The sequence below is a fragment of the Neophocaena asiaeorientalis genome, unplaced genomic scaffold (genome assembly GCF_003031525.2).
Source record: "Neophocaena asiaeorientalis asiaeorientalis breed wild unplaced genomic scaffold, Neophocaena_asiaeorientalis_V1.1 scaffold476, whole genome shotgun sequence".
NCBI lineage: Eukaryota > Metazoa > Chordata > Mammalia > Artiodactyla > Phocoenidae > Neophocaena > Neophocaena asiaeorientalis.
The window spans coordinates 6,604,627-6,622,922 of record NW_020172178.1 but is presented as its reverse complement, the minus strand read 5'-3'; the positions used below and the strand labels follow the sequence as shown (position 1 = coordinate 6,622,922).

The window sequence follows — 18,296 nt, the reverse complement described above, 5'->3', positions numbered from 1 at the left end:
CCCGGCGGCTTCAACGACCGCTACTTTGGGGCCGGAGGCGGCCCGGGCGAGAAGGCCGAGGGCCGCGCCAGCCCCCTCTATGCCAGCTACAAGGCTGACAGCTTCTCGGAGGGCGATGACCTCTCCCAGGGCCACCTGGCCGAGCCCCGCTACCTCCGGGCGGCCGGTGACCTGAGCCTCAGCCCCGGCCGCTCGGCTGAGCCCCTGCCCAGCTACGCGGCCAGCGAGGGGGAGCGGGAGAGGCTCGGGGTGCAGCTCTGTGGGGCGGGCGGCAGCCCCGAGCCCGAGCACAGCCCCCGGAGCTCCAGGGACTCCCTGGAGCCCAGCTCCATGGAGGCCTCCCCGGAGATGCACCCCGGCGCCCGCCTCAGCCCCCAGCCCGCCTTCCCTCGGACTGGCGGCTCGGGGCTCAGCCGCAAGGACAGTCTCACAAAAGCCCAGCTCTACGGAACCCTGCTCAACTGAGCACCCACGTGCAGGCCTCGGCCGTGGCCACCCCGCACACCGGGTCCCGAGGGGTGCTGCCTCGCCTCCCTGATACCCATCCTCCCGGCCCCGCAAACGAGGACCCCGTTGAGCCTGGGGCGGGGGGGAGGGGGGGGCACCCCACCCACGTGTCTCGTCCGCCCCCGCACCGCCACGGTGGACCGTTTCTCACACAGCAACCTCCTTCCCCATCGGAGATGAGCATCCCCCCTTTTATAAAGTGCAACTATTTTTATAGAGCAAAAGGGTCTTTCTTAACGCACTCAGCCTCCAGCTCCCTGGATGGCGGCCTAGGCGTTTTCGACGCGACGCTCCTTGATTTTCGGGTGAGGGTGAGTGGGGCCTGCCCCTCAGAGGGAAGGATGGTGTCCTGCGGAGACCCCCCACCAGCCAGTGACAAGGGAACCCTGACGCTCTGTCCACAAAGAGGGGGACTGGAACGGGTGGAGGGACGTGTAACGTTTTCAGCTGTTCTTGCCGTGTGGCCGACGACCGACCACCCCCCAGCTCCCCCGTGGTCCGTAGTCCCAAGTGGGGCCGGTGCTCGTCCCCCAGTGTCCCGCTCCCCAGCACCACCTCGCTCTACCTCAGACGTAATGAGGCCCTCCGACCCCGGTTTCTGTAGCTTGCTTTCCTGTCGTCTGTGATGCATGCCCCGTCTCAGTACTGTATTTTGCATTCATTAATAAAAGACGTCGGTGGAAAGAATTCGGGTTTGGGTAGTTTCTCCTCCCCCCTGCCTTTTGATCTCAGGACGTGTGGCCCTGGGTGTCTCCCCGCGTCCTCCCCTCTCTGAGGCCAGGGCAGCCTGATGATAACACTCCTCCCCCGCCCTGGCACCGTGTCGTCCAGTGTTTGAATTCTTCCATCGTCTCAACCCACTAACCGTTGTTATTGCCATTTCATACAATGTTCCTTATAGACTTTGCTTCTGCCTCAAGCTTCCTTAGGATGTCCTTTAGTTCGGCTCTGCTGGTGATACTCTTCTGGGTTTTTTTTTGCTCTGAAGATGTCTTTGCCCCATTTCTGAAGGATATTCTCACTGGGGAGAATGTCAGTGCACACAGATGTCCCCTGGCTTCCTGCTGGGGTGGGACTCGCCATCAGTCCCCCCCACCCCTTCCCAGGAGTTGTTCCTTTAGTGCTAATCTGTCTTTTTCTCTCCAGCTGTGGGAGATCTTCCCTTTGGTTTTCTGCAATTTCCCTGAGGTGTGTCTCGCTGTGGATTTCTCCTTGTTGGGAATTCACAGGGAGTCTTGTATCTGTGGATTGGTGTATCTCAGTAGTTGAGGAAAATCCTCAGCTACTTCTTAAACTATTTCTCCACCCTTCCCTCCTCCTGGGACTGCCATCAGAACCTCTGTGTCCCTGCCTCAAGACCCACACCTTGGTGTCACCATGCTCAACCTGCATCCTTCCAGGTCACGAATTCTCTTCTGCTGCGTCCATTCGGCTGCCAAACACAGCCACCAAGTTTTTAGTTTTAGTTATTAATGTTTTCCATTTCTAGAAGTTCTGTCTGGTTATTCTACAAACCCACTATGCCACTTTCTAACAGTTTCCTATTCCCTGGAGATATTTCCAAGCTTGTCTTTTGTTTCCTTAAACAGAGCGGGCACAGCTAGCTCACTGTCTGGGCCTGACGCGTCCATCAGGTGGGGTCTGCGGTTCCTGCCCATGTCGCCTTGTTTCTTTGTGTGCCTGGTTGTCTTTGAGCATACTCCTTGATGCCCTTGAGAAAGTACTTGCGGACGTTCTGCAAGGCCTAGGATGGAGGGCCCCTCCTCCAGGGGGCTTTATGTCTGCTTCTTCCAGGGGCGGGGCACTTCCCACTGGGAGGGGACCATCTCGGCCCAGGTGCACGCCTGAAGTTCTCCGGCCCACCCAGCTTCGTGTAGCTCCAGGGTGCCTGCACCTGACCTGCCACTGCAGGCCCGGCTGCCCACCCCCAGGAGCAGATGCGCCCCAGGAAGCAGCCTGCTGGCGGGGGAAGGGCTGTGGAGAGGCTCCGGAGTCAGCTCCCCTGTGTGGGGCCCGGTTTCCCTGTGGGCAGGTGGGGAAGCAACCCTCACCGAACTGGGGGGGGCAAATGAGTGGGTGGAGGGGAAAACACATGGCCCCTGGCACCCAGCAGGCTCTCGCTCAGAGACGCTCCCAGAGGGGCCCTGAGCCTCGCCAGCACTACGTGGGCTGTGAGACTGGACAGCAGGGCTGGGAACCCTGAGGACTTTGCAGTCTGGGCCCAGAAGGGCGGGCCCCTACACGGTCACTTCAGAGTCTGACTGCTCGTCCCTGCAGGTGGCCAACAGGCCTCACAGAGCTGTCCTGCCATGGCCTCTGAAGCCAGCCACAGCCGGGATGGGCTTCCCTCCCTCCCTCCTTCACCAAGCACCTCCTCGCTCCACTCCAGTCCTGCCTCACTCCCAACAGGACCCTGGCTGTGCACCCACCGTCCACCGACCCTTCTGTCCATGTTTCTTCTCAACCCACAGCAGGCAGTGCAGGGCTGTGTGACCTTGGGCAAGTCCTGGGCCCTCTGGGCCAGTTTCCCCTTCTGGAGCCTGAGGACTCTGACTCGTGAGATTCCCAGGGGCCCTCGAGACTGGTGGCTGTCCCACTGCATGGAGAGCCCCAGGCTGGGCCAGAGATGGGTCCCGAGGGAGGGGAGGAGCGCAGGCTTCCCGGGCCTGTCCCTCTGCCCACCGGGACGGTGGGGCTCACAGCCACCTCACGGGGGCTGCGAGCATCAGCCTCACTCAGCAACAGACACAGCCACGCTGGCATCTCAACATGAAAGCGTTCTTCTCCCACGACGGCTTCAGATCTGTATTTCAGATTCATGGGTGAGGCGAAGGTAGGCACTCAGCCCCAGGAAGGTGGGTGGAGGGGCAGCCCACACTCCTTTTTCTTTCCTGCTCCATACTTTCTAAATTTAGCTCTCTTATTTTAAAATTGCAAATGGTGAACTCCTAGACGCCTTGCAGAGGATCAGGGTACGGAGAGCACCTGCCATTCTTCCCAGTAAAATAACCTAAGAAGGGGTAGGGCTTGCAGGGCACGTAGTTAAGAAATCAAATCCACAGGGGAGGGGTGCTAAGAAGCAGCTGCAGTGATGTCTGGGGCTGTCCCAGGAGGGTCAGAGCTTCGGCTGGCTCAAGGCGACCAGTGTGGTAAAGAAACGGCCTCCAAGGACAGAGATTTGGCTGGTGTTTGCCCCAAGAGAAGTCGAAAGGGTACCAGCCCACAAAGGCCCCATGCAAGCAGGTGATGGGTCTGGGACCCATGGTGTCCTGGCCCCGAATCCCACAGGGCTGCAGGTAGCCGGGGTGTGGACTCAGCACAGGGGAGGGGCCGGGCAGTTCGGTGGACAGGGAGGTCGTCCCCTGGCCACACCCCAGCAGCCACGCCAAAGCCAGTTGAGTACGTGTGTAACTGATGCTCATTAAACAAAGGAGTGGTCACATTGACATATCACAGTGGGGAGAGCGGTCCGCAAACCACGTGATGGAATTCTCACTCAGTACACACTCCACATCAAGGAAGGCAGAAAAACGCCCGCTTCGGGCTGGGCTGGAAAGCAGGATGTCTGGACCCCAGGATCTGGGGCTGGATGCAAGGTGGGGGCAGGAGAGGCGGGCGAGAGGCACCTGGGAAGGCCAGGCCCCGCTACGCCCCAGACGAGCACAGCCTCCCCTCCCGGCCTGTGTCTGGGTTCATTCGCACGTGGTCAATCCATCTGACAAATGCCTGCCAAGGGGCTGTTCAGGCTGGACCTGGGGGGACACACCCTCATGACAGTACTGTGGGGGTCCCGTCACTCTCCCCTCCAGCTGCATAGTGGCAGCTGTGCCTGGCCAGGGACCCCTGGTCTGGGGCGGGCATGTGACACAAGCCAGCCAGTCAGAGGCCTTCCCTGAGGTTTGTCAAGTGGGAGTAGCTCACTGGGGGCTTCTGCCGTGAGAGTGAGCCAGAGCTGGCCAGAGGGGGCCTCGCCAGACCAGGTCTGAGGATGAACCCAACCGCGCCCTCTGGCCTGAACTGGCTCAACTCCTGCGCCAGTGGCTGGGCTGACGCTGATGCTAATGTTATCGCTAATACTGATACTCCCACTGCTGGCTCCTGAACGCCTACTGCGTACACATCCTGCCGAGAGCTATCGCACCCAACCTCATGAATCCCCACAAGCTGGGTACTGTGAGTTCTCGTTTACAGTAGGGGACACTGAGGCACGGGGCAGCTCAGCACCGGCTGTGACCGCACAATAGCGAAAGGGGGTGACGGGGTTGAAGTCCACGGCCGTCTGATCCCAAAGCCCACATCCTGCGGGCAGGTCTTACCTGCAGTTATTCACAGAATGCCTCCCGCACTCAGGGGCCAGGGATGCAGCCGGGAGCAGGGCCCCGCGAGCCCGGGAAGTTTGCACTGCACTGAGCACGCACGCTGGGAGGCAGCGTCAGGAGGGGACGGGGCTCAGGGCGCCTGTTACACTCGGAGCCCTGAAGGAGTGGGGCGAGGGGTGCGGGGGGAAGAGGGGCCCAGCACAGGGGGCGGCGGGAGGCAGCTGTAACCTGGGAAGGCTTCACAGAGGAAGTGACCCCAGGGCGGGCTTCACAGGTCACAGAGCTCCCCACTCAGAGCAGGCGAAGCCACCTGGGGGCGTGAGGGGCGAGGCAGGAGTGTCCACTGCCTGCCCCGGCTCTGAGTGGATGCACAGTCAGCCTCCCCTCTGCTCAGGCTGGAGCAGCCCCCCGTGCGGGCCTCCACTTCTGCCAGGGCTGAGCACGGGGTGCAGTTATCTTTCCCTCCACCAAAGAAGCCATTCTTCACCTCCCTGGTGTGAGGGACACCCGGGATCCCGTGCTCGCCACCCACCCACGCGCTTGGCCCTGGCCTCTCCAGCCCAGCTCGGGGGCACAGCATCCACTCAACACCCACTGCAGGCCAGGCTTCGTGCTGACTGCAGGGGACGAGGACGAAGGACAGAAAAGGGGTCGGCCCTCAGGATGAGTCCCGCCTCAGGGCCTTTGCACTGCCCTTCCCTCTGCTTGGGATGCCCTGCCTGTGGACCCCAAGATTCCCAAGGGCCCGGGGGTGAGTTAGACACACTGAAATAAATGTTTGCCACCAGCCCCAGCAAGCCCCAGAGCCCCTCCCAATCTGCCCAGTCCCCCTCCCCAGACTGGAGCTCCCAGGGTGCTGACACCCACCACACACCTGACCTTCTTGGACCCTCACAGCAAGCCTGCAGGCTGGTGATTCTGACACCACTTTACAGAGGGGGGAACTGAGGCTCCGAGAGGAAATATGACTTGGTCTCGGCTACACTGAGCAGAGCCGGGCCTGGAGCCCAGGCTCTGGAGAGGCCAGGCTGGCCACCACCTGCTCCTGTGGCTTCCTCCTCAGGTCCCCTGTGTTTTCTCACTGACCCCCTGCCGGGGACACCCTCCTCACGGGCTCATGGTCTGCCCCCTCCAGGGAGACTTCCAAGGCTTCAGGGATGCCCCTGTCCTGAGACGTGCACCTTTGGTCCCCACCCTCACCCATCAGTGGATCTCTGGGCTCCTGGGGGCTTAGGGCCCTTGAGGCTCCTCAAGGGCCCTTTGCTTCTCCACGTTGATCCCTCCCCCGGGGCAGACGCACTCCCGTGGGCAGCGTGCACACCTGACAGGCAGCGGGCAAGGAGGAGCGCAGATGGCCCAGGGCTCGGGCAAACCCGGGGGCCCCGCTGGCCACGCTTCGGGGGAGGGAGAGGGCGGCCCGCGCCTGAGCAGGCCCTGTGAGACTGGGGGCGGGCAGACCTGGACCCGGCGCCCCCGGGGGCTGCCCCCCCTCCAGCTCCCACCCCAGGTTTTGTCTCCAAACTCCAGCAGGCCTGCGAGTGGGGAGCCGATACATATTTGTCGCTGAAATAACCTAAGAAAGAGCAAAACACTCACGTTTATTGAGCGTCACCAGCACCGTGCCAGGCGCTTTCGCTCACGCAGTCCTCAGAACCCCGAGGCACACGGGTGTTTGTCCCCATTTTACAGATGAGGACACTGAGGCTCAGAGGGTGGAGAAGGCAGCGGCCACCCGAGCCTGACCCCGAAGCCAACCTCAGAGCCTCCTCATCACACACACCCACCCACCCCGGCCGGTGTCTGGAAAGTTCCGTGCTGGGAGGCTCAGTGCCAGATCTTAACGTCGCCCTCCCAGGAGCAGGTGGCGAGGACGGAGGGCAGCACGGGGTGGAAGGTGGTGCCCACACAGGCCTGCGTGTGCCCGTGCAGCGTGCGGGCGCGGCTGGCGGTGCGGAAGCTGTACACGAGGACCCGGCCGTCGGCACTGCCCGTCAGCAGCAGGTCACCGTCTGGAGAGCACTCGCAGCCCACCGAGTAGCCTTCCACCTGCAGAGGGTGACCCGGGGTGAGCAGGCCATGCGGCACAGGGCGCACGGCCTCGCCTGCCCCTCCCACAGGGGAGCGGGCTGGGGCCCAGAGGTGGCCAGGAGCAGGGCCGGGCCTCACACCCAGCGGCCGAGGTCCTGCCCTGAGGCCGGGGCCCCGGCATCGGCCTGTGCCACAAGGCTGGTTTAGTGTAATCCAGACAGCCCAGCTCTAGGACAGCTGATGGCGTCGGGCCTCCGCGCCAGGCGCTGGGTCCCCACTGGCTCTGCCCCATGAGGCAACCCTCAGCAGGGAAAGGGGGCAGATGGAGAAACAGCCCCACTCCCGTTCCATCCTGCGCCCCTCCCCAAGTCCCGTGACCTGTCCACGTGAGCTGACAGATCAAGGAAACTGCCCCTGCCCAGATGTGGCCCGGGGCCTCGAGCGGACACCAGGCCGCGTGGCATGGGGTCACCCGGGAAAGAGAAAACACAAATTGCCTGGACAGAGGGTCCCTGCCCTCAGGGGCCGCAAGCCCCTTGCTGGCATTGTCAGCGGGACGATCTTCCACCTGGGGGACGGGGACGAGGTACCTCGTGGCCTTCGTAGCGTCGTCTTCTGCTCATCCGGTAGGGCCACACAGCAGAGAAGAGGGCCAGGTAGTTGCCGTTGGTCTGCGCCAGGAACACAGGCTCCCTCGGGTGCAGGGTGAGGCTGGGGCAGGTGTACCTCTCCTGAGAAACAGCAGGGCCACAGAGAGGGCGGAGGAGGCTCCCAACTGGCCTTCTGCCTCTGACAGACTCACCCCCCAAACTCTGCCCGTGGGGCCTCGGGCCCCCTGCCCAGACCTTGGCTTAGGGGTCTGTGTGAGTTTCCTGCTGCTGCTGTAACAAAATGCCTCCAATTTCGTGGCTTAAAGCAACACACATTTATTATCTTACAGTTCTGGGGGTCAGAAGTCCGAAACGGTCTCTCTGGGCTAACCGAACTCAAGATGCCAGCAGGGCTTTGTTCCTTCTGGAGTCTTTAGGGGGGAATCTGTTCCCTTGTCTTTTCTGGCTTCTAGGGGCCCCCTGCACTCCTCGGCTCATGGCCTTTGGAGTAGACTGAAAAATGTCCCACCGAATACTTCCATGTCCTAATTCCTGGGACCTGTGAATGTCACCTTATATGTCAAAAAAAAAAAAAAAAAAGGCGGTGGGAGCTTGCAGGTATAATTAAGGATCTTGAGATGAGATTATCGTGTATTACTGCCCTAAACGCAATCACATGCACCCTTATAAAAGGGAAGCAGAGGAGATCAGACGCACAGAGGAGGCGATGTGAAGACAGAGCAGAGAGAGACCTGAAGATGCTCTCTCTGGCACGGAGACTGGAGTGATGCAGCCACAAACCAGTATCACCAGAAGCTGGAAGAAGCAAGGGACAGGCGCTCCCCCCGAGCCTCCAAGGGGAGCGGGCCCTGACAACATCTTGATTTCAGCCCCGTGATACATTTTACAAATTTCTGGCCTCCGTCACTGAAAGAATACGTTTCTGTTGATTTAAGCCACCAGGTTTATGGTAATTTGTAATTTGTCACACAGCGATAGAAAACGAATCCACATGCCCATCTCCCCACCTCCACAGTGAGCCGTCGAGGGTCCCCGGCCCAGCCCAGGGTCCCGCGCAGCCAGAACACATAGTAAGTGAGAAGGTGACTGGCCAAGCGGGGAGGTAAATGCCTGCACAAGGGGTTCCAAACAGGAGGGGAAATCTCACTGTTGAACAGGCTCGGGCACACAGAAACACCCCTAGAAGCTCCCTTCTCCATTGTACGTGTTCCGTGTTCTAGGTGATGTCCTGAAGCCACAGCCTCTAACTGAGCCCCAATTCAGAGGGTGGCGTCAGGAGCAGCTGGAACTGTGGCTGCAGACGAACGTGTTGTCAGAGGCACACGATGGCCTCATAACGAGCTCCTGGCGTGACGCTACCGGGCAGAGGAGGCACATGTAACCTGACAACGAGCCCCTGGCGTGACGCTACCGGGCAGAGTGCCTGCTCGCCTGCACAGAAGGTGACGAGGTGTGACCCTAGGGGGGCTGGGGGCTCAGGCACACAGCACTTTCTCTACCTCACTTGCTTCCCTGGTCTCTGCAGGGCCGTCAGAGGCAGGATGCCCCAGTGGCTAGACATGCCCGTCCGGGCCCTCCCAGGGCTTATCGTTCTCGGTGGGTTGCACTAGAACCCTGAAGTGAAGGTCTAGAGGCAGGTTGGCTCAGGGTCACTTAGAATCCTCTAAGAACAAGGGAAAAAGCAGGGAGAGGAAGATGGTGTATATATACGCCTGACATATATTTTTAAATTCAGGGTGGCAGCACCAAAGAGATTAGCCATAGCTAATTTGAAATCTTAAAAGATGATGGTGGGTGGTGATAGTGATGTCGGTGATGGCAGTGATGTGTGGTGATGGTGCTGGAGATGGTGATAGTACTAAAGGTGATGGTGATGATAGCGGTGATGGTAATAGAGGTGGGGGTGATGACAGGTAGTACATTTTATGGAGAACTCCCCGTGCCTGGCACTGTGCTAGATTCTTTATAAGTACTTATGTCTTTAAATTCTCAAAGCCACTCTATGAGGCAAGAAACATTCTCACCTCAGTTTACGAAGAGAAAAATGAGAATCAAAGAGGGTAGATAATGGGCCCAGGCCCTCTGCCTATAAGTGGTGAATGCAGGATTTTAATGCAGGTGGTCTACCTTCGGGGTCCCTGCTTGAACCCTTGAGTCACAGCCCCTGCCAAAACCACTGAGCCAGGGCAAGGTGGAACCCTGAAGGCTGGCTGGGGTGGCGGAGGGAGGGTAGGGGTGTCTCGGGGGTGCATCCGCGTTCCCGTGGATCTGGACCGGGCCGCCCCTCCACACGCTTACCCCGGGGCCAGGCTGTGCTGGACGGAGGATGAGTGAGAGGACCGTTAGGGAGTCACTCCGATCTGGGAGCCAGTGGAAGGTTCTCTGGGCAGGCCTGGACCTGCATTTTGCCTTCCCCGACCCTACAGATTTCAGGCAGCCCATCTGTCTCCAAAGGTCCTGTCTGCCGAACCATCTCCGCAGAAGTGCCCTGGGGCCCCGGACAGCCTGGGACTACACGGATGCACCCTGAAACCGGAAGCAACGCCAAACAGGGTTTCTCACGTGGAAAATCTGGTTGGAGATTTTGGCGGAGCTCCGGAAATCCCAGGCAATAATGGTGCGGTCGGCAGAGTCCCGGCTCGAAGCATCCGTGCTGCTCAGAAACTCGGAGCCTTCTCGGAGAAAGAGGATGTCCAGGGTCTGCTGGACGGTGGCCTTGTAGCTTCTCACCACCTGCAAGAGTGGGCACCCGTCATGCCGGTGGGCCCCAGGGGTACAGGGCGGGTGCCACAGACAGGGACAAGGAGGGCCGCTGAGTGCCCCGAGGGCCGGAGAGTTTGGAGAGGCTGGTGCTGGAAAATGCGCCCCCAGGCTGAGGAGCCCAAGCGTGGAGGTGGGGCTGCTGCGGGATGACCTCAGGACCTGCCCCGTGATACCTCCACAGTGGGCAGTCCTCCGCGTCCCCTCCCCACACCCACTGGCGCATGGGTGCAGGGAGGCATGAAGATCTCCCCAGTCAGACTGGTCCCCTGGAGAGCAGCGGGGGCCCAGCGAAGGAGAGCTTAGGGAAGGGCCCACGCCTAGCCAAGGGCACCTAAAGGCATCAGTGATGCCCATCAATACCAGGGCCACACTCTGTGCGAGGGTCTTGCTTCTGAAGAGGTCACGTAATTCACAGCTTTCAAAGCCTCAGCCTAACGTCCCTGGAGTGATAAGTGCATCGTGGGAGCCAGTGTTCTCGAGCCCACGGAACCAGAACCGCAGCCTATAAGTTAGCTTTAAAGACACTCTTTCTTTCTTACGTCATCACCAACATTCCACAGCCTCCTGTCTCTAAACTAACACAATTAAGCGGCAAGCTGCTGTTCCGCTTCCTTCAGGGCGTTTTCTCACATGAACCTTCCAGCCTACAGCAACTGGGCTGGGCAGGGGCAGGGTGGAGGTCCCAGCACCCGGACTAACACGTACCTCCATGCAGTAAACTCCTGGGCAACACGACTTTAAATTGCAATAGTGAGCAACAGGCCGCGGGCACAGTGCCCTGGGCCCGCCTGCCGGGTCTGGCGGCCTGTTTACCAGCTCCCAGGGCGCCACCATGTGGCCACAGCATAAACACAGCTCTCCGGCACCTCGGCAGCCGGCCGTGAAACGAGCTGCCCTCACACTTAAAAACTGGAGTTTAGGGATTCCCTGGTGGCGCAGTGGTTAAGAATCCACCTGCAAAGACAGGGTACATGGGTTTGAGCCCTGGTCCCTGAAGATCCCACATGCCGCAGGGCAACTCAGCCCGTACGCCACAGCTACTGAAGCCTGCGGCACCTAGAGCCCGTGCTCCGCAGCAAGAGAAGCCACTGCAGTGAGAAGCCCACGCACACCAAGGAAGAGGAGCCCCCGCTCGCCGCAACTAGAGAAAGCCCACGCGCAGCAACGAAGACCCAACGCAGCCAAAGATAAATAAATAAACATAATTTTAAATAGTAAATATCTAAAAAAATAAATAAAATAAAAACTGGAGTTTACAAACTTTCAAAATGTTTCAGACATAGATTTTCTATCATCCTCTTTCAAATATATATAAGTCAAATTCACATTAAATGCAGCACTCCATAAATCCAATTTAGACAGAGGGGTATTTTGAGACCCATTCTCCAGATGAGGAACACTGAGGCTCAGAGAGATGCAGGGATTTACTCCAGGGCGCAGGGCCAGGGTGTGGTGCTTCTCTGGGGCCCACATCCCCGTCTCCTGCTGGCCAAGTCCTGCCTCAGTAAACGCTGGGGCAAATTCCTGGGGGAGGGTGGGGAACAAACGATTACCTTCTCTGAGCCTCTTCAGAAGCAGCCCTCAGCTAGGGCGATTTCAGGGTGGGCCCCCTGGAGCCTGAGGCGTAGTCCAGGGGTAGAAAAGTGAGGGCAGTCCTGCAGGCCTCTGAACACTGGCCAGCCTGTGGAACTGCCCACCTTCCTCCCTCCCTTCCTCTCCCACTCTGTGCACCAGGATCCCACATGCCCGCTTTGCCCTCCCAGGTAGCCATGAGTCTCCTGGAGTGTGGGCTGGAAGGAAAGCTCCAGAGCCCCGGCCAGGAGGGGCATAGGAGCCGCGCTGCTGGCAGATGCTCTGGCCTGCCCAGCCTGGAGCTGGGGCAGCGGTCTAGGGCCTGGGAGGGGACGTGGACCACCAGAGTCCCCAGCACGTGCTCTGAGACATGCACAACATCCTGACCAGGGCAGGGTTGGAATCTGCTCTGGTGGGAAGAGAAGGGAGGGGAGGGAGCGAGGCCCGTCGTCATGGCTCCAGATCCATCCCCACCTCTCATCCCCAGCGCCACCGTCACCTCTGACTTAAACCACCCTCTCCACCAGCAGCCCCAGGCCTCCATCTGCCAAGGCCACATGGGGCCCTGAAGGCCTTCCTGCCGCCTTTCCCGACACCCTCCCCATCACCACAGTCCAGGCGAGGAGCAGGGAATCAAGGGTGGCAGGGCAGCAGGTGCCGGGAGAGGGATAAGTCCGGCCCAACTCACGTCCCTAGATGTGGCCTGTGCACCGAGGCGCGTCTCCTCCTGGGCGGCGGGGACACAGCCCCAAGAGCCCATAGGGAGTGGCTGCCGATGGGCAGCACCGTGACATCCGTGGGCACCTGAGCCCCTCTCCAGCGGCGGCACCTGGATCCCCACACGCACTCGGGAAACACACTGACCCAGGAAAGCCTGGAGGAAGAGGAGGGCCCGTTGAGTTCCAGCCACAGGCCGGGGGTTTCACAGAAATCATCTCCTGATGGCAGCAGGAGGAAGCTGCTCCCAGAGGGCGGTGCGAAGGCCCAGAGAAGCAACGTGCCAGGGGTCCTCGGCCTGTCCCCGGCAGAACCACTCACGTGCCCACCGACACACCACCTGCCTTTTCCAGGAGAACGAAAACCCTCGTTCTGTACACTTCCTGAGAATGGATGGAAATGGCCCAATTCATTAGGGCGTCGTAAAATCGAATGGCCGGGAAACAAGCCGTGTCACGGGCGATCCCTGCCAACAGCGCTGCTGTAAGTGGAAGGCTGACCTTTGAAGTGATTGCCGCTGAACATGATTTACTTGCCTTCACAACTGCTGCTGCCCCGGGAAAGAGCAGAGGAGCCATTTGTGTGTCTAGCTGGTGGGTTTTATGGCAACCTTAATTACACCGACAGCTGGTACGTCCCATCCCAGGGGCGTGGGACAGCGCTACAGGGCCTAACTAGCTGGATCCACAGGGAACCTCACTCAGACCCTTCTGGCAACCTGGGCCTCTGTCGGCAGACAGTTGTAGACACTTGGCCAAAAGTCTACGGCTTTGGGAAAAATGGAAGACGTGATCAAGACACATTCAGGTGTGATGAAAATCACCTAATATCCTTAAAATCTTGTCTGCTTGGCCCCCAAACAGACCTCCGAAGGCTCACCTTTCCCTTCCCCGGGCCGTGCCACTTCCGAGGTGTGCGGGGTTGGGGGGCAGGCTCCGCGGCTGGTTTTGAGTCACCACCACCAGGGGCCTGGACTGGACAACAAGCCAGCCTCTCGCGTCTATGCGCTGCTGGACCCCAGAAAGAGGGAGGCTGGGGGCCCAGCTCCCCCCTCCCCTCCACCCCGGCCAGTCCTCTGCACCCAAGTCTGGAGGGTAAGTGAGGGAGACACCGCTCTGGGCCCCCCAGGATGGCCGAGGCCACCTGCCCGCCCTACAGGACTGTGAGTTCCTGGGGACAGACGCCTGTCACATTTCTGGGACACCCTTGGCCAGGACTGGGTCTGCACACTGCAGACATCAGTAAGTTGTGCTGAATTAAGGGCTGGATAAGTGAATGAGCAGATAAACAAATGGACGGACGAACGAAAGGACAACTTGGAAGGCCTCTGGCTGCCAGTAACAGGCGGGCCCTTGGGGCTGAGGCAATGCACGTGGACCTGCTGCCACCGGCTCCAGTAGGCGCCCTGGGAGATGATGTTCATTCACGGGGCCCTCCATGGCCCTCGGCGTGGAGACAAGGACACCTCATCCACCAAGGACCTCCAAGACCGTGGAGGGGGGAGGGGAGGGAAGGGCTCAGTGCATGCATGCCACCACCAGACATCCGGAGGCGGGAGGGCCAAGCTCTCAGGCAGACACCCGGGTATCTGAGCCTGATGGCCTATCACTGGCTGCGCGCCGCTGGGCAGGCAGCTCACCTCTCAGCGCTTCAGGCTCCACACCTATAAGGTGGGGCTAAGAGCAGGACCTAGAGCTTGGGCGTGAAGGACGGTGACAGGCCTGGCCAAGAGGCCAACACACAGCAGATGCTCATAAACCTCTTCCCAGGCCGGCCAGAGCTAGTCCCTGGGATGGGGCTGGGGGTCCTTGGGCAGGTCCCTTCTCCCCAGATTTCAATTCCTTCCCCTTGAATATATTGGTCTCTTCAAATTCTAAGATGCGAGGAGTCTCTGCACAATGGCAAACTGGAGAGGTGAGTAAAGAGCCCCTTTCTACGGTTTAAAATCACACAAGTAAAAGTAGCCAATCACATGGGATAGTGTACACCAAAAGTGCTCTGTGGGGCTTCCCTGGTGGCGCGGTGGTTGGGAGTCCGCCTGCCGATGCAGGGGACACGGGTTCGTGCCCCGGTCCAGGAGGATCCCACATGCCGCGGAGCGCCTAGGTCCGTGAGCCGTGGCCGCTGGGCCTGTGCGTCCGGGGCCTGTGCTCTGTAACGGGAGAGGCCACAACAGTGAGAGGCCCGTGTACCGCAAAAAAAAAAAAAAAAAAAAGTGCTCTGTGAATAATTTTTTTAAAAAAAAACAGAAATTTATATTAAAACAAAAGAAACTATACAAATATGAAAAGAGAGTATGACTGAATTTTTCTACAATCTGAGAGTAGGGGAAACTTCCCTGGTCATCACTCCAAGGCCAGAGCAATAAAAGAAAAGATGCATAAATCTGGCTACATGAAAATAATAGTAGTAGTAATAATAATAATAAACATTATTGCACGGCATAAAAAACAGATAAATAATTATGAAAAATAAAAAAGACAAATGGGAGAGATATTTGCAACTTATATTAGAGGCAAAGGTCACTGTCCCTAATACACAGACAGGGTCTAAAAATCGATGAAAAAGACCAAGAGCTCTACAGAAAAATGGGCAAGAGAAGTGAACAGAGAGCTCATATGAGAGGGAATGTAACTGGTCCTTCAATCTTGCTCATAAGAAATGAAATTTTAAATTACATGGAGATATCATTTCTTACTTGTCAGATTAGAAAAGCCAGAAGTTTGACAACACACTCCGTTAGGTGGCTGTTGGGCATTACTTACTTTGCACACTGCTGACAGAAATGCAAAATGGTACAGTCCCTATGGAGAGAATTTGGGTGACACCAAGCAAAACAGCATGTGCCTTGTTACTCGGCAATATACATAACCCAGCAAACCAACTTGTAGGAACTGATCCCGAAGTTACAGCAGCAAACACCAGAAAACATAAGCACAAGGCCACTGAAAGCAGCACTACTTGTAAAATTAAAAAGCAGAAATAACCCAAATGTACAAGAAGGGACCAGTTAAACAGACATCAGTCCAGACACACTCTGGAATACCATGTGTGCTGCTGTAAAAAAGAGTGAGGCCCATCTCCCTGCCTGCTGTGGGCTGGCTTCCAGGAGGTACTGCTCAGTGCAAAAGCAAGGTGGAGAGCAAAAGGGCGTACAGTAAATACGAGAGGTTTGTGTTTGCTTCCATAAAAACAGTAGAAAGATAAACCAGAAACTAAATAAATAAATCAGTCAGACTGCCTCTAGAGGGGAGAGGACAGAATGGGGGAGACAGGGCTAGAGGCAGAAAGTAGAGGCTTTCTATAGAGGGGCAGACAGTAAATATTTTAGGGTTTGGAAGCTACATTTAGTCACTGTTGCATTCTCTTCTGTGTGTGTGTGTGTGTGTGTGTGTGTTACAGCCATTTAAAAATGTAAAAATCATTCTTAACTCAAGGACCATACAAAAACAGGCCGTAGGCCGGACTGGGCCCATGGGCTGTAGTTTTCCAATCCCTTCTCCAGAACCATGTATGTATTTTATAAAATTATACAACAAAATTAACTTAAAAAGCAGGCTCTAAAATATGAAAGCAAAATTAAGCAAATGAAACCAAACATGTATTGAGTTGGTAGCTTAATCACACAAATGGGGTTTATTTTAAGAGACATTAAAGCATAGTAGTTTAAGGCAGATCCTCAGTTGAATATACATTATGAACAGAAAACCAGTAATCTGATGGTAAACCCTAATTGGATATACCTTGTGGACAAAAAGAACTGTGAGAAATCTTCAATTGTTTTCAGTCATTACATTGCTAGTGTCCACATACACCCAAAAAATTGTGGTAAGGAAGACAGAAATAAAAATTTTCAGTTTAAAAGAGATCAAAAACATATAAAAACAAAGAAGCTAAAGAAAAATTCTGTAATGCTAAATTTGAATTGGACAAGTCAGCATAAACAATGATATATTTTTTTCTTAACAAGAAAAACATTTCTTAGCTCTGTCCACAGAAGAAGTCTAGAAACAATGACCAACCACAACACTTAGATTCTGGTCTCTAAACCCACAAGTGACACAGATGACAGAGCAAGGCATTACAATGGTCATCACAACTATACATAACATACGTTTAAGAAGGCAGAAGGAAGACTGACCAAGGTTAGTTGAGACATGGAGGATGTATGAGCCCCTCATGGAATTTCTAAAGATGAAATGCACAACGTTTGAGGAAAAGCTATATTAGATGGGATTAACATCAGATGAGACACTGCAAAAGAGAACATTACTGAAACTAGAGGACATAGCAATTGAAAATTTCAAAACATACTGGAGAGAAAAAAGACTGAATTTTTAAAATGAACAAAATCTAGTTTTAAACCAAAATGGAGCAAACCCACTATGGTCTCTCACTCTCTTTCATAAATTACAACTAAAAACTCTGGACGAAATTCAAGAAGCAACTACCTGAAGATTTTGAAAAGTAAATAACAGCTGATAGGTTGAAGAGGGAAGTCAAAATTTGAAGAAAGACCCATATGACAGGTAAGGTTCTAGTTTTTTGTTTCTTTGTTTTAGTTTTTACTTTGGGGGTTTGGGGGAGTTTTTTTGTCTTTTAACTCCTGATGTTGACCCACAGACAGACTGAATCAAGGAATTACATAGTAGACATGGACAGCAAAACTTCTGAAATAAATCCATCATCCTGGCCAGAGGAACAAGAAAACGGGTCCTTGTAAGCCAGAGAGTATCGGGTGAAATTTTTAAAATATCTCCTTGCTCTCCTAGCCCTGCCCTGATGCCAATCCCAACAGCTCTGGCAGTGCAGCACAAATACCTAAAAACCAGAAGGGAAAAAAACCTGAAGAGAAGAACTGGAAAATGGAGGGAAATTCATGTTATTTTTTCCTCTATCTTCTCTGGCCCATTTGCTTTGAAAGGGATCCCGGTTATGGACACTGTGTGACAAGGGAGAAGGCTAACATTCTGAAAGAACTCCATTGCTCTGGGCAGAAGAACCAGGAAAGGAGGCCCAGGGAGCCAGGCAGTGTGGGTGAAATTCCAAAGAGGAGATAGCTGAGAAGGGAATCCTCTACTTCTGTATATGAACTGACACACATCCCAGGACAATCCCTAAGCTACATGTGCATGGAACATGGCCAAAGGGGCACAGCTAAAGCTTTGAGAAGTGGAGTACCATATAACTGCTGCCTCAGTCCGAAACTAACCCTTTAGTGGCCCCGCATAACAAAGGTTTTTAATACAGAACTGAAAATGGAGCCACTGACCACAGGAGATAAGGAACTTGCAATATGAATCTAGCAGGTTTGGTTGCCTGTTAAGACAAACAAATCACTATTCTCTACAGGATTTTAATAGGACCCAGGATCTTACAACATAATGTTCAAAATATTCAGGATATATTCTGAAATTACTTGACACACAAAAACCAGGAAAATGTAAACAGTACCCTTGAGAAAAAAGAAACCATAGATGCCAACCCTGAAGTGACCCAGATGTTTGACCCATATTATCAGACACATTTAAACCGCTATTAAATAATAATCATCAATGAGATAAACACCCTTGAAATAAATGGAGAGATGATTTCAACAGAGAAACAGAAATTATATATATACTTTTAAGTAGAAATTTTAGAACCGAAAAAAACACTTTTTAATCATGGGATAAGCACAATAACAAAATGGAAGTGACAAAAGAAAGACTTAGTGAACTTGAAAAAGGATCAATAGAAATAATTCAATCTAAAGAAAAAATAAGCAAAGACTTAGGAA

General features: G+C 55.5%; 2 protein-coding genes across 4 annotated transcripts in view; one reads left to right on the top strand and one right to left on the bottom strand.

Moving 5' to 3' along the window:
* BEGAIN (brain enriched guanylate kinase associated) overlaps window positions 1–465 on the top strand; it is a 16,278-nt gene extending 15,813 nt beyond the window's left edge. The window contains exon 12 of the mRNA XM_024757998.1: window positions 2–465. Within this exon, the coding sequence (XP_024613766.1) occupies window positions 2–465 (464 nt within the window). The remainder of the gene's footprint in view (window position 1) is intronic.
* A 5,939-nt stretch (window positions 466–6,404) lies between these two features.
* Window positions 6,405–18,296, bottom strand: part of WDR25 (WD repeat domain 25) — a 139,631-nt gene continuing 127,739 nt past the window's right edge. For 2 of the 3 annotated variants that reach the window (XM_024759586.1, XM_024759594.1), the window contains exons 5-7: window positions 10,028–10,198; window positions 7,445–7,585; window positions 6,651–6,872 (exon numbers count right to left, since the gene is read on the bottom strand). In XM_024759586.1, coding sequence (XP_024615354.1) covers window positions 6,651–6,872; window positions 7,445–7,585; window positions 10,028–10,198 — 534 coding nt within the window. Of the gene's footprint in view, window positions 6,873–7,444; window positions 7,586–10,027; window positions 10,199–18,296 lie in introns of all 3 variants that reach the window. The other variant, XM_024759604.1, reaches the window with a different exon arrangement.